This window comes from Nannobrachium achirus, assembly GCF_963921795.1.
Source record: "Nannobrachium achirus genome assembly, chromosome: 19".
Lineage (NCBI taxonomy): Eukaryota > Metazoa > Chordata > Actinopteri > Myctophiformes > Myctophidae > Nannobrachium > Nannobrachium achirus.
In genome coordinates, this window is record NC_137826.1 from 5,423,347 (window position 1) to 5,439,862 (window position 16,516).

At 43.0% G+C, this 16,516-nt stretch overlaps 1 protein-coding gene across 7 annotated transcripts in view; it reads right to left on the reverse strand.

Annotated features, from left to right (window-relative positions):
• Window positions 1-7,611: 7,611 nt before the first annotated feature.
• The window catches only part of kctd16b (potassium channel tetramerization domain containing 16b), a gene marked incomplete at both ends in the record, with an annotated part of 267,642 nt that continues 258,737 nt past the window's right edge, over window positions 7,612-16,516 (reverse strand). The window contains 2 exons of one of the 7 annotated variants that reach the window (XM_080749803.1): window positions 7,612-7,929; window positions 9,247-9,422. In XM_080749803.1, the coding sequence (XP_080605929.1) occupies window positions 7,612-7,929; window positions 9,247-9,422 (494 nt within the window). Of the gene's footprint in view, window positions 7,993-9,246; window positions 9,423-16,516 lie in introns of all 7 variants that reach the window. The other 6 variants (XM_080749802.1, XM_080749801.1, XM_080749800.1 and 3 more) reach the window with 6 other exon arrangements.

The following is a 16,516-nucleotide window of genomic DNA, read 5'->3' on the forward strand; positions in this document are numbered from 1 at the left end:
CCCCTGACCTATATACCATGGCTATGGCCCTGCATTTGTGCTCATTTTGCTGGGTGCCATAATAACTGCCCCGGAAAAAGTAACATGCTATGACTGCATGCCCCGAACACCTTCCTGTGAAAAGGTAACTGCAGCTGTCTGCTTTGACTCAAATGAGATCTACAGAGTTTGGTCATAATCATAGCCAGAATCGTTTCTGAAAATAGCTGATCTACAAGCTCACAACGTGTAGATCGGCTATTCTTGCTGGGACGTTGTCATACGACCAGGTATAAAATAGGGCATACAATGTTCCACTTGTCAACCGTATCTATGTCTGCTAATGCTTAGAAAAGAAAAAAACAATACCTTTCTAACTGCTGTATGCTTAGTAATATTGGTCTGTGCTGTACATGTGATGCTCGATATATTTACAGCTATCTTTGCTTCAAATACTTTGTTGTTTGTGTGTTTAACCGTTGACTTTGTACACTTGTGCAAAAATAGTCTAGTATAGAAGGCCACCATGGGTCTTGATATTCCACTATATGATTTGACTTACAATTCCACCTGAAATTCATTTCAGGGTGTTTGGTGGGATTGACTGGCTCTACTGAAATTGACCCAAACCCTGCCCATTTGGAACTGGAGAAATGTGCATCGCAATGATTTATGGTCTCCATGTTGCACTTTATATTTGATAACACAGATTGCATTTGAACCGGTTGTCGAACACATCGCCTGTAGCTAGATAGAAACCTGATTGCACTGGCCCTTTCCTTTTCTGACGCTACGTGAGAAATACTCTTAAAATTGACTTTTGAACTATCCTTCCCGTTTATTCAAGGAATCAGAAAATGCTGTTATGTTATGTATCTCTGTGTCTACTGCAAGCTGCTCTTGCAAACAAGTACACCAGTGGTTCTCAACCTGTGGGTCGGGACCCCCAGGGGGGGGTCTCTAAATTATTTTGGGGAGTCCCTAGATGATTAACTTAATGTGCAACATTGTTTTCTCACTCAACAGTAAACAAACCAACATAAAGTTTAAGTGTATATTGTATCTGCACTTTCTAAAGGGACAATTTGAGGACTTTATAATACCTCTAAAATGACAAATTAAACATTGGCCAAATTGTCAAATATTAGAGGCAGATCTACATGATTAGAGGCCGATCTACAAGCTCACAACGCCTCACAATGGGAGGCGTTGTGAGCATGTAGATCGGCTATTTTCACAATAGAACAGTGTTACACAAAATGTAATCCCTCAACTCTTGGTGTTTGTAAGTTAGAATATGACTATTTTGGGGTTCGTGGCCTGATAATGTTGGGAACCACTGCCCTAACGATTCATTAAAACCACAGCTCCTCCTCACACGTTGTGCTCAATGCAGAGATACGTACAGTAGTGACAATCGACCTGCTAACATAATGTGTTGCTATGGTGCAATGGTGTTGTTAACATGCCATGTTTATCCTCTGTACCTATGTATCATTATATATATATATATATATCATTAATTACGTTCAATCATTATTATTTTAGCTAGTTGTATCATCATCGGCCTGTTGTGCAGCACCTGATGCCTCCGTAGGTTTTGCATCGTGTTATATGAATAGATAATATAATACATTGTGTGGGTTAATAACATTTGTCTGTGTTTATTTATTTACAATATTGTGCAGTGTCGCCCAAGATATTTCAACTATGACTGGTGAGATGGACTTGAAAAATGGGAATTTAATATTTAAGCAATGGAAACAAACAAACACATAAATGCTACTGACTGAAAGAGACTGGTTCTGTCTACTGTATCTAGATAGCACCTATAGAAGTATTACTATGTGTACTATAATAAACCATAGGTGCACCATTAAGCATGTTGAATAATACATTATTTGTGCATCATCTATACCGGGAGAGGGGAATACATTTTTTTTATGGGAGCATAGTGTTACCAGGTTATCAATAGTATTTAGAAGTTAGAAAAATAAAATTTGCAACAAATAAAACATTATTTTTTTCTCTTCTCAATCATCCACATCTTTCTGGCTTGATCTATAGTAATAAACACACACGTGAGGAATCTGTTGAATGAAACATGTTTCAGTATGCATATATAATTCACTAATTCATAATAGTCGGGGGATATCTTAAAAAGTCCTGGAATAAATTCCTTACCAAAGAATTTCTTCACCAATGTGTTTGTAAAGGTGTTTAGTAACACATCTCACAAAGACTGAAATTCAGTTTCCCTAGGAAAATCTGTGACTGCTGCTGAAAGTTGGGGTCCCATTAACTTAACTATACAGGATAAAACACACCAAATCAGGTGTTTTTCATGATTCTGAATCCATTGCAAGCATTTGTTTTGCACAAAAACATTCCTTGGGGTGAAGGCGGCTCCCACAAAACTGTGAAAAGTGATGACTTTTTTTTAGCCCAAGAAATGTTTTTTGTGCAAAATAAATGCTTGTAATGGATTCAGAATGATGAAAAATCCCTGGTTTGACCCCTCAGATGCTACTTTAAGCATATTTATTTTGGTGTGTTTTATCCTGTATAGTTAAGTTAATGGGACCCCAACTTTCAGCAGCTGTCACAGATTCTCCTAGGGAAAATGAATTTCAGTCTTTGTGAGATGTGTTACTAGACACCTTTACAAACACATTGGTGAACATTTCTTTTGGTAAGGAATTTATTCCAGGATATGACACCATTTCTGAAGATGTCCCCCGACTATAATGCATATTGCATGTGCTTTTCAGCCAACTGTATGACTTGTGCTTTGTAAACATCTGTGATTGTTTGTCCAGGGGGCCGTTCCTGTTCACTGTCATACTGTTCCCTGGAGCAGTGGTTCTCAACCTGTGGTTCGGGACCCCCAGGGGGTCCCCAAATTATTTTGGGGGGTGCCCAGATAATTATTAACTTAATATGCAACATTGTTTCCTCACTCAACAGTAAACAAACCAACAACGTTTAAGTCTATAGAGGGTATCTGCGCATTTTTAAAGTGACAATCTAATATTGTCAAATATTAGAGGCAGGAATTGTGAAATTAGCAGAACTACATGCTCACAACGCCTTGCGATGCAGGGTGGGGGGGGGTCCCCAGTTCAAATATGATTAATTTGGGGGGGTCTCCGCCTGAAAAGGTTGAGAACCACTGAGTCAAAGCAATAGTTTCAGCTTAAAAAAAAAAAGTATTATGTCTTTGTTCTCCACCTTAGTGTTCTTCTAGCAAGCATCAAATTAGAGGTTGCCTTATCCTGCAGATCATCAATGTTTATCAACTATATAGTGTACACCTAATCTCAAAGTTGAAGATTGCACTGCCCACACAAGTGCCCCTGTTTGCGCTCTTCACAATAAGTACTATTGTAGACTAACTTGGGTTTCAAACAACAACAAAAACTGATCATCCATACATGTACTGTTTTAGCATCTGCCTCAGCCAGAACAGAACTGAACAAAAATATATATACCTGACCAGCGATCAAACAAGTCTCAGGGAGCCTATTATGTACACTGAACAGAAGAGTGTGTCCCATGTGTTTGCTCGATGCCCTGTACTTTCACATTGATCTCATCTACCGGTATCTTCGCCCAAGTCTACCACGCATACAGAGTTCCTGAACAGAGTTGCCATAAGCACATGAACTCTAGCAGATCTAAAAGCTCACAACGCGTCACAGCACATTGAAACCCAACACAAGTGTGAGCTTGTAGATTTTTTTGGTGAAAAGGATTTGGTCTTAGGGATCTAAGGGGGAGACAAGTAGACCTTGTCGGACCGCAGTCAACAAAAGTCCTCTGGGATTTTTCTTTTTTTACCTAAAAATATAAAGTATTCAATCAATCAATCAATCAATCAATCAATCAATATCATACAGTATTTATCTTGGGTACTTTGTTTGTGTGGACAATAGTTTCATTTGGACAGTTACTGTATATTCTGCTGCACTTTATTGGCTATAATTCTTTCATTATCGTTGAAACCATGCTTCCTGGGGGTATTCAGTTTGAGTAGCCATTATTGAACGTAATGGCATGTTCCCTTGTCTTGATCCCAAGACAACACAGGTACCCTGTCACTTTCAGACCTGCCAAACTCATCTCACAGACAGAGAGGTGCGGCCCGTGTTGGGAATATGCAGCTTACACAGTAAAGTCATGTCATCATCATGACACTTAATCAAATAAGGGAGAAAAAAACACCCTGTTTTAGCCAATAATCCAGAGAGTTCATGAGCGTCTACAACTCTGGACGCGAGGGACGCGTGTCAGCTCTATCATCGGAGCCCCCGATCATCAATTACAATCGATCGGCAGAATGGAAGGACAGGGATCGTTGGTTTGTAACCAGAGGCGAAGCCCAGATGTCCTGTGTGTGTTTATTGAACGTGTCATGCCAAGGGCGGCTGACGTGACCTCATCATTGATCAGTGATCACCACGTGCAGCAGTGTGTGCTTGGGGGCAACTGCAGGTGTGTGTCTAAGAATTTCCATGAATTAGAAAACAAAGCAACGCGTTGTGAGTTTGCATGTACATCGGCTATTTTCACTAGTTTGGGGCACGGGCAAACGTCTAATTTCTCTAAAATGTTTGGGAACCACTGCTGTAGGCCTATGCAGTGTGTGTGTGTGTGTGTGTGTGTGTGTGTGTGTGTGTGTGTGTGTGTGTGTGTGTGTGTGTGTGTGTGTGTGTGTGTGTGTGTGTGTGTGGAGGTTCTACAATTTTTCCAAGTGCACGCATTCCACGTATTTTGACCAACATTTGTGGGACATCGACTCAGGCTGCAGTGTCATTCACATACTCTTACATACTTTTCTCTCACGTGAACCTTAAATGTGAGAGAATCTTATTATTATATATTATTATTTTTTACAGTAAAGTGCACATTTCACATTTGATAAGCCTATCCTCCATCAATCACTCTGTACCTCTTCATGGCAAGTGTATGATTAAATTAAACTCCTGGATAAATCCTTTGTACACCATATAATCTAGACACCGTTTTCGGAGAAAGAAACTCTTTAACACCACGCAGTTTTTAGCTTTTGTGTCGTCAACAGTAATATGAGATGATGTTAAAGTAATTGCGTCGGCGATGAGGAATGTACGTATGCAGGCTCCTCTTTCCTCTGGGGTCCCCAGGGCATTCTGGGTAAATTTTTTTTTGGGGGGGGGGGGAATTGACTCAGCTGTTCACGCCACCCTGACAGCGAAGAAAGCTCTCAGTATATTTATAGAGAGAGCGCTGTCTGGATGGCATGAATAATTAATAGGTCCCGATGCCGATTTATCAGTGACCCATGGGGCACCTGTCTGCAGGGACGCATGCACGCACACACACGCGCACACTAGGGCATTCACCAAATATTCAAATATTCGAATATCAAAGTCACTATTCGACGTTGTTCACCGAAGTCGAATATTCGCTTTTTTTATTGTTTTCTCTTTAAAAAATATATAGTTTATAAAGCTTGGCTAGATAGGAAGTCATAAGAATGAGTTGTCAGTGCCCCTGGTGGATGAATTTTTTAATGCTTTATACCAGGGGTTCTCAAAACCTTTTAGGCAGTGACCCCCAAAATAAACATATTTTGGGGGACCCCCACCCTGACAAGCAGTTGGAACTGTAGGTATTACATTTAATGTGACTCGGTTCCGCAGATAAATATTGTGAAAGTAGCTGATCTACATGTAGATTGGCTATTTTCACAATGTTCACCTCTTGTACTTAATATTTGACAGTTTGGCCAGTCCTGTCGAATATTCGACTATTCGAATACTTTGAGGTCGAATAATTCGATTACTAAAAATCACTATTCGGGAAATGCCCTAGCGCACAAACACGCACAAACACGCACACACACACACACACACACACACACACACACACACACACACACACACACACACACACACACACACACACACACACACACACACACACTCTCAGACTATATGAGATAAATAAATGTTTGTGGTTGTCTTGATTTGTTTTTTTTAAATGATGGCAAAAGACACAGTGTGCAATCCACTAAAGAGTTAGCTATACCCGCTGATAGCAGTCGGCTGATTGGTTGACACGTACGAGTGGGTGTATTTCTGCCTCTTTCATTGGTCCTCAGTGGTGAATTCTTCTTTAAAGCGTCCAGTAAAACGACAGCACATACGTACAGTACTACACACGGTAGGCTACATACACACACATACACACATACACCGATAGAGAACAGTCTCATCGCTGGCTGTGCTGTCTTTAAAGGAGGCCTATTATGCTCATTTGCAGGGACGTGTTGTCTATTCCAGCCTGTCTGAAACCAGGCTTAAATGAGCCATGTTATATTAGCTCCTGCATGTCTCCTTATATGGCACACGTCCATAAAAAAAAGCAGCGTTCTTCAGAATTGCCAAATTCCACATTGGATGTTTGAGAACCATGTAGGGGCAATGTGCGCGGAGCAGACGACCATAAATAAAGCGTCAGATTAAAAAAAAAAAAAAAAAAAAAAAATCATCCTGCATTCAGAGCCATCTGCATTTTGAGCTTCTTGCACACCGGGATAACGTTCATGCACCTCATTATTATTTCAAACTTTGGCCACATTTCATATGAGCACCTGACTTTGTTACCTATTATATGTATATGACAGATGATAAGGAAAAGCATAATAGGGCCCCCTTTAACCCATGGGCCTCAACATAGGTGCAGGTTCCCACTCTGCGCCACGTTCAGTTCCACTTTGCTTCTCTTCTTAGAACGCAGTAACTCCTTCTGGCTGTAAAAGTCTGGGTTCGAAGAGCATGTAAACTGATCCTAGATCCTTGGCCTCCTTGGTGAACCCTCCCCAGTGTCCTCCTGCAATAGGCTATATGCACTGCAGCCATATTGGAAAGAAGTTGTGTCTCTTCCCCCTTCCTTCAAAGGGCTAGCGATGATATACAAAGTCTCTGTTCCATTTCGTGTAGCACAGTGGTTCACAAACCTTATATTCCAACGACCCCCCCATAACTCTGAGAGTGTACACAAATGTACACTCTGAGTTACACACCTTTTTTAAGGGGACATTTGGAACCCCCAAGCAACCATGAGGGTCCTTGCCTGGACCACACTTTGAGGCCCACTGGCATATAGGCTAGCAGAGTGTTTCCTGTTGAGCCAACATGCACAATATCCGTACCCTGACTCTGTTTGACCAAGAATGGAACAGAGCCTTGGCAGAATGGAACAGAAGCCATTAGTGTTATTGGTAACACCTGTGAAGGAAGTTGGTGCTCCTCCTCCGGGCACAGCCACATATCTCACGACTGACACATTGACCCCCATTCACTCCCATGTTAAAAGAATAACCCGGAAAGAGGCGTTCTGTGGGGTCACGAGCTCAAGGGTTCAATACAGGTTCACGGTTCAGCACTGCTGTACTCCCACTCACTAACCAATGGGACAGACCTAAACGCAGGAAAGAACGTCACTTTGTTGACACTCACGTTAGCTGCTCAAGTGTGAAAGTCCAAAGGTAATAAGGGGGGTAATGCTACTATTAGGCAGCGGCGTTATACGTCGCCGTAGTCGTGAAATATGTGGAACCCGCCCTTCTCCTCCTCGCCGTCCTCCTCAGAGGCGGTACTTCCGGAGCAGGTCGGCCTGCCACATGTACTTCCTCTCGGGGAAGCGCTCGGGGATCTTGATCTTGCGGAAGTCCTGGATGCACTTGTCCAGCTCCTCCTCGGCGGTCAGCTTCTCCTTGGCGGGCCGCTTCTTGCAGGTGCTGGTGTCCCGCGAGCTGGCGGTCAGCGTGCGCAGCAGGTCGCTCTTCCGCCGGTGGTCCCCTCCCCCGCCCCCGCCACCCCCTCCTCTTCCTCCTCCTTGGTGGGACTGCATGGGCGTGGCGCTGCCGCCGCCGGGGCCCTTCTTGAGCGGCCGGTCCAGGGTCTGCGGGTGGTGCGGGTGGTGCGGGTGGTGGTGGTGGTGGCTGCCGCCGCCGCCCACACTGACCTGCAAGCGTTGGTGGTGACAGAAAATTCTGATTTAGTTTTTAGACTTTTGAATGACACACCACTTAGTCTTAAGGCTGTATTTTGATTGTCTTAAGTACCAGCTCCTATGCCTTAAAGGAGAATTTCTGTGAAAAAAACACTTTCCAACCTTTAAAAGTATGTTTTTGTTTGGTCCAAAGCAGCAATTTATTCCATTTTCGATTGCATGTCCTCGAAAATGGAATAAATTGCTGCTTTGGACCAAACAACTGCTGGATCACCCTGGAAGCTTGCAAAAACAAACTTTTAAAGGTTGGAATTTCGTTTTTCACAGAAATTCTCCTTTAACCTAAAGGCCTGTCCATACTATCACCGACCACCAAACTTTTCGTTGGAGAGTTCTGAAGTTACCGACGTGCAGTTTTCCGAACTAATTCAGGGTAATGCTTTTCAGAAGATGCAAGTAATTTTGTTGTTGAACCAGACCTTCTGACAGCCGGAGACAGTATGGACAGGGCTTTAAGTTAAGGCATAAGAGCTGGTACTTAAGACAATCAAAATAGAGCCCTCGGTCTTAGTCTTCTGAAATTGTTTAGTCTTAGTCTTAAGACGTACAGCTAGTATTTTCACCCATGCCTTATCCCTTATCCCTAAACTTCTTTGCCTTTGCCTTTTTACTATTTCGATTTTCTTTAATTTATTTTTTTAAATACTACAAATAGCCAATCTACATCGGCACATTGTGAGCTTGTAGATCAGCTATGTGAACTATTTAAAAATGTTTAAAAAAAGGCAACAAAGTTTAGGGATAAGGGGTGAGGCATGGACAAAAATAGGGCTCTAAATATCAAAATCTTAGTCTCTTAGTTTTTAGTCTTTTAGTCTTAGAGTTATTATTATTAGTTTTATATATATTTTGATAGCAAAGATGTAATCTTAGTCTTAGTCTTTTGATTAACACACCATTTAGTCTTAGTCTTCTGAAATAGTTTAGTCTTAGTTTTAGGACTAAATATCAAAAGGTCTTTTAGTCTTGGTCATAGACAACAAAATGAACACTGCTTGGGGCGCCTGATGGCCTACTGGTGCGGGCGCATACCAATTAGGCATTGCCACAAAAGGATGGATGCATGGCAGTGGTTCGATTCCCGATCCGGACGACCTTTGCCGCGTGTCACTCCCCATCTTTCCCCCCATTTCCTGTCAGTCTACTGTCCTATCAATAAAGGCATAAAAGACCAAAAACAAATCTTAAAAAATGAACAGTGCTCACCTGGCGGCTGACGGGCCCACAGATGACGGTGCCCTGCGGGGAGCTGGCCTCCGAGTGGCTCTCGGAGCTGGAGGTGGAGAGGTCGTTGAAGGAGGTGCCGCTCTCGCCCTCGCCGTCCGCCTTGTGGTTCTTACAGCAGCAGTCGCAGGGAGGGGAGGACCAGCGCGACGGGCCTCCTGCGGAGGAGAGACGAGAGAACCGTTAGACAAACTGATCTCAAAATGTTTCATGAAATCAAACCAAATAAAGCTGCCGAACAACTGATGAACACATTTTGAAACGTTAACGTCACTGCTTCAGTGACTGTTTCATCACAGTAATGTTATTGCTTTTGTACTTGTTTAGATTAGAGCTTCATGCATCAGGGACTGGGGTCTCAAATTAGACTTGGCCAGAAACAAGTTGGTCTGGAGTGGCTTAATGTCGGTATCAGCCGGTAATAATGTGGGAGTCTGTCCCCGTTACGTGTATAATAAGCATGCAATAAAAATAAACCACCGGCGGTCAACCTTTTGAATTTCAAGGACCTCAGGTTTCGGCCATGGACCCCCATTTGATACCTTTTATTCATTCTCTGGGCCCCCAGTCCGCGCTGTAAAATCCTCATTTAACTCTGAAAGGGGACAAAATGGAACCATTTGTCCTCTCTCAGAGTACACACACACACGCGCACACTCACACACACACTGTAGCCTATGTTTTCACGTTCATACATGCAGCACACTGTAAGTAAACGTACTACAGTCGTATAGTTTCCATGGAGGCTTTCACTCTGCGGAGGTGCAATCACAATGCAATTAGCAGAATGTTTGCCTGGCCCGGTATACACACAGTGTGGTGCAGTGCTGTGCTCTCCACGAGAGCGCTAATTAAAAGTGTGGCGGGGTTAAATCAATTAATAGATAAACCCAAAAAGGTCATGTTTGAGGGAAGTGCGTGCAGAGCGGACTCCCTGTTCTCGGCTGTTATCCCTGCTGAGCAGTAGAAGCTCCTAATCAGCCCTCAGGTCAACCCGGAATTACTGCCAAGAAGCTGTCTTAATGAGGCAAACCACAGGCATAGCAGAGGTGATGTAGTTTGTGTTTGGCAAAGTCAGCCTAAACCAGGGGTCTTCAACAGGGGGTATGGGACCCCCTAGGGGGTCCACAGAGTTACTACAGGGGGTCCTCCGAATCGATGAATGATAGAAACTTTTTTTCTCCTTCTTTATATTAACCACTTGAACCCTAGCGTCCATATTCTGAGAACCTTAGCCAAAAATAGCCGATCTACAAGCTCACAACGCCTCGCGCTGCGAGGCGTTGTGAGCTTGTAGATCGGCTATTTTTGGCAAAGAGCTTTGGTGTAGAGGGGAAAAAGAGCAGACTATGTACAGAGTGAAAGGTCAAGTTTATTAAGTATCGACGGTTCAAGTGGTTAAATATCTGAAAACACAAATTGACATGAATCCAAAATACACTGATGATTGTGCCGTCAAACGATGAAACGATGAAAAAATGGAATCTCTAAAAAGGTAGTGGGGGTCCCTGCTACATCTCTCTCTCAACTAAGGGGTCCTTGGCCTGAAAACCTTGAAGACCCCTGGCCTAAAACATGCAGGTGTGGGTGTGGGTGTGGGTTTACGTGTGCGCAAAATAGCAGATCTACAAACTCGATCTGCTATTTTTGCTGTTTTTTGAATTATAATCCTCCCTTTAAGTAAAAGTTCTGTTTGTCCAACAGACAGAGAAGTCTTACAAAGGTGGCATGGTGGGATGTGGTAACCAAGAACATTTACTTAAGTACTGTACTTGAATGCAATTTTGAGGTATTTGTACTTTACTTGAATATTTACAATTTACAATACTTTTACATCTACTCCACTACATTGCGGATCCAAATATCGTGCTCCACTACATTTATTTGAAAACTTTAGTTAGTTACTTTGCAGATATAAATGATAATATTATAAAACATACATAAACCACTTTAGCCCGACTTTATACCGTGGCTCAGTGATGTTAATAGGTTTTTAATGTAATGAGTCCCGGGACCCAAGACGGGTCTTTCGGATGAGTCCCAGAGATATTTTATGGGTCCCACAAAAATTCAACGCGTCATGTCATTTTTGACAAAGTGCAGCATTTAACTTGAATTGGTTATTATATGGTTATGTTCATGTTACGTAGAAATGTGTCTGAAAGAAATGAACCACAATTCCAAATCTTACAATTTGAATACTTCCAAATAGTCATGTGATGGTTTGATTTTTTTTATACCTAACCGGTAATATCGGATGTTGACCACTTGGGGGCGTAGATAGAAGCTTTTACCGAGTCTTCATAATCAACAGCCACCTGTTATTTTATATACATCGATAATATATGGATCTTCTAAGTGAGATCATGATGTCTCCTGTTTGTACTGTTACTGCTTCTATGGAATGGGGGAAATGCCGTGCTTGTGTTTGCTCTGCTGTACATTGAACCAGTGGACTGGGTCAAAAACAGTCGATTAGGATTGCTTGTAGATCGGCTACTTTTGTTTTGAACGGTTGATCATAGAGGGACGTGCCGCCCCTCTATGGATGCGGGAGGGCAAGGCACAGGCGGCCGCCACCAAATGGACGGCGCCGCCACGAAAACACTATAATCAATCAAAACAGTTAGGCAGTCTAGGCTACATACATACTGTCTCAGATAGCATACATGCTAGGCTAGCTTGCTTCCTCCGTGTTGTAGTTGAGCCAATAAAGGTTATTTGACCACGTTCACCACAACGTTAATCGTCGCTATTGCTGTAAAGACGCAATGAAGACCTGTGTGGCTTCTAACACGTTGTCCAATGTCCACCACATCTATAAACAATAGCGCGTGTATCCAGTTGTTATTGAATGAAGACGACAGAGGGAGAGGAGGCGGGTCGCTGTGTGAGCAGTGAGCATGTCATGTTTCTGCGCCATACACGTTCTGTGGGGGAACCCTTTTTGGTGTATCACCTAACACGCTGTGCCACTATGGTCAGAGAGCGGCCCGGTGCTACGCTAAAACTCAGGCATCCATTGAATTCTGTGACCATCCACATACACACAATGGCGTTCAAAACACACTGTCGTTAGTTCTATCGTCTGTTTTAAGACTTTCTACGCGGATTTCATTTGTGTTAACATAGCATTAAGTAGCATGCCTTCACCCATGAACAATGGTGGCGTCTGGACTTTTTAAAATATATTTTTTTCGCGACGTGGTAAATTATTTTAACGTGGACTCCAATGGAGGCGATGCGTCCATGGGACCCAAGGACACTGACGTGAATGCGTCTTTAGGCAACGTGAATGCGTCAGAGACGCGTGACGCGCACGTATTGACGTCACTGCCGTGGCTATATGAAAACTTTTGATTTTGATGCCAACACTTTCATACTTTTACTCAAGTTAATTTTGTATTTCTATATTGTAGTATACTTTTACTTAAGTGAAATATGCAAGTATACTTTTCCACCATACTGCTGGGTGGGATGTGGAACTGATGTCCTCCGTTCAAACAGTTCCGTCAGCCCATTGAAACTGGCCTTATGGAGCAAAGAAGATAGTCTGATATCTCCCATGCCAGATAGTGAATAATGAATTACTGACAAAACAGTAAGAGTAAGTCCTGAGGCGTGTGTGTGTGTGTGTGTGTGTGTGTGTGTGTGTGTGTGTGTCTGTGTGTGTGTGTGTGTGTGTGTGCGTGCGTGCGTGCGTGCGTGCGTGCGTGCGTGCGTGCGTGCGTGCGCACCCCGAAAAACGCATTATCTGGTACAGTAGCACACAAATAATGTATGTATGGATTTTTCAGAATGTATTATTATTCTCATACCTCCAAACGGACCAAATTTACAGGACTCAAGAAAAGAACTTGTACAAACTATATAGGCTACCACAAGTGCCAGCATATCCATAATGGAAACTTTTCAAAGAGTGACAAAAGTTTTCCCATTTTTTGCTGTGTCAGGCCATCTCACTCAAGTCAGCTCTCAGCACACAGATTATTCAAAGGTACTATATCACTTCAGGCATCATTTCTGGGTTTCATTGGTTGGGCTTGAGAGAGTGCAGTGGTAAAATAATTTCGGCATAATACTGATATTAATATTGTTTTCTTAGAAACATGTCGTACAACTGTACCATGTACTACATGTGAACGCTCAGGCCGTCCAGTTTTCAAGTGGACTTGACTCTGCAATCGCCAAGGCTTCAGTCTCGCCTAAAGGAGCTTTTTTCAGCTTGGATTTCAACATTGGTTATCTGCAATTATGCAGCCGGTGAAAAGTTTAACATTTAACAAGCTGAAGTAACTTTAAGTTTTTCTAAAATAATTGATTTAGCACTTTTTCTTTTCTTTTTTCTTTTCTTTTATAAAATATGGATCAAAACATTGGCAATCAGTGGGCTATAGCAGTGGTTCTCAAACTTTTCAGGCCTCGACCCCCAAAATAATCATATTTGCACTGGGGACCCCCCCCCCCCCCCCCCCCCACCGCCCCCTACCACCCAGACAAACACTTGGAATTGTTGGAGTTGAGGCATTACATTCATATAGTTTGACTCGGTTCCACAGATACAAATTGTGAAAATAGCAGATGTAAAGGCTCAGAAGCTTGTGAGATTGTAGATACAGTATCGAAATCACGTGGGGACCCACAGGTTGAGAACCACTGAGCTATAATGGACTGTCCGATATCAGGATCTGCGTCCGACCCAAACCCCTGGCGTCGGCCGGGCTCTAGGTTTCAGTTCACCCAACGGGAGACAGACTGACTGCGGTTACAGCAGTACATGTGACATAATCTCTTCCGTAAGAAGCAGCCATCCATTTTTCATGCCAACCTCCTGCATAATTGAAAAGATAAAATCTGGCTTATGGATTCCTCTTTGGTGAGGAGCGTGATCAGACCAGCTGAAGTGTACCAGCATATCGTCGTTGACGGGTGAAAACCGTGTATATCCAAGAACGTTCGTTTTGTATTTATCATTTAAAAAATGAACTAAACTAGTGAAAATAGCCGATCTACAAGCACACAACGCCTCGCGGTGCGAGGCGTTGTGTGCTTGTAGATCGGCTATTTTCACTAGTTTTGTGCGACAGCCTTGTATGCTGAAGCAGGGCTTGACTTGCTGAAAAAACGTACAAATTTGAAACTTGGAGATACGGTACAAGGTTTCTGCCCGACAGTGACGATATGCATGCCATGGGCACACACTACTATTTTTGAAAAATCTTGAACATTTGGTATCTGTAATTGCATCCTTGCAATTACCTTGTGTCATTTGAGACATAAAACGTATGGAATGAATCATTAACTCTGACTCTAACAATAGCGACTTTAAGCAATGGACGGCTACGGCAGACGGGTGTCGGTAACCGGAAATGATCAGCGCTCGATATATAAACTTGCCGCCGTCGCAGCCGTCTCTACAACGCCAGAAGCTCCCTTTCCACGTTGTGGCTAAAACATCTGCAGCATAGACGCGTCACCATGGGAACCAAAGAGTTCAGTAAAAGGGGTGGGACCCCGTCGGCGACGGCTGTTTGCTTAACGATTTTGACTGCTACGGAGATTACGTCATAGCAGCCGTACTCCGCCTGGCGTTGCCGTCCTGAAAATCGTTGAGCTTAAAGTCGCTATAGTGTCCCTTGGAATGATTTGGGCCTTCAAAATATAAAACAGGAAAACGCATGCACACAGGAAAACGCATGCACAAACTCGCACATGCGCGACACACACACTAACACACACACACACACACACACACACACACACACACACACACACACACACACACACACACACACACACACACACACACACACACAACACACACACACACACACACACACACACACACACACACACACACACACACACACACACACACATATGTAGTAGCTGAAGCATTCTATTCATCATATCCAATAGTGGCGCTGCCTTTTCATGTGCAGCCAAGCGTTGCTCTTCAAAAAAGAAAAAGAAGAAAGGGGACAAAAAAGAGAGAAAAAAGATAATTAGCTGCTATAAATAATGTAGCATTGAAGAAAAAAATAAATGCCACTGCCTGTAATTCAGCTTAATCCTGAAAGGGCATTTAGTTTGTTTCTGCAAGCAGCGCTGCCATAAGAACAAATGTTAAATGTATTCATTCTGCGATACATTTGTTCCTGAAAGGCCCAAGGCTTTATGACACAAGCAGACCACATGCACGTGCCACCACACAGCGCAGGGAGTGAACACCGTTTGAGTTGAACACTGCAGTGTGAGAGATATTTCCAGGGACGTGCTGGCCATTGGGAAAAGTGGGACAACTCCCAAACGTCCGGTTCATTCCCGGTCCAGGCCGGCCATTAGGGGAAAAAAAAGAAAAATGTCGGCTTTGTTCCATTTTGGGGGCTGGGCGGCCAACAAAGTAAATCGTCACTGTCGGGCAGAAACCTTGTATCTCCAAGTTTCAAATTTGTAAATTGCTTCATGCTTCATCATACAAGGCCGTTGCAAAAAAGTAGTGAAAACAGCAGATCTACAAGCACACAACGCCTCGCGGTGCAGGCGTTGTGTGCTTGTAGATCGGCTGTTTTCACTAGTTTAAATCATTTTTAAAATGATAAATACAAAACAAACGGTTTTGGACATACAAGGTTTCCACCCGACAACGACGAAATATAACTCATGTAATTGGCCCACTGGCTTGTCACTTGTCATGATCTGAAATGGCAAATCTTTGAGTAGCAGCAGCGCTATAGAGAGAGATTTCTCTCTATAGCGTGCAATGAGGGCCTCTCCAACTCTTTTTTCCCGGGCTGAATCAGGGGCCCAGCATGTCCCTGCCACAGTGTGAGAGATATTTCACAGAGACACTGCTGACATTTCCTCAGAGTCAAATTTAGGCTCCGTTGTGAGCAGGGGTGTCACACCACATTCTGGGCCCTGGGTCCAAAGATTCACAGCGGGCCCCCTCCATGATTGTTCTTCATAGGGGGACGGGGTTTAACCCATTTAGACTTGGTAGGCATTATTACGCGTTATTTTGTGCTTTATATTGAAAAATATAGCAGATATAGCGCTGCGAGCTTATAGATCTGCTGTTTTTGAAAAATCGTGAACATTTGTGCAAGTTTTTGAATATTTCAAATCCTTCCAAGGTTTTTTGAAAAACCTGTTTCCCATCTCAAAATATTTAGTTCCAGGGACCCCTCCAGAAGCAAAATTTGAGTTACAAATGTTCGCTTAAAAAAGACATATATTCAAAGATTTGCAC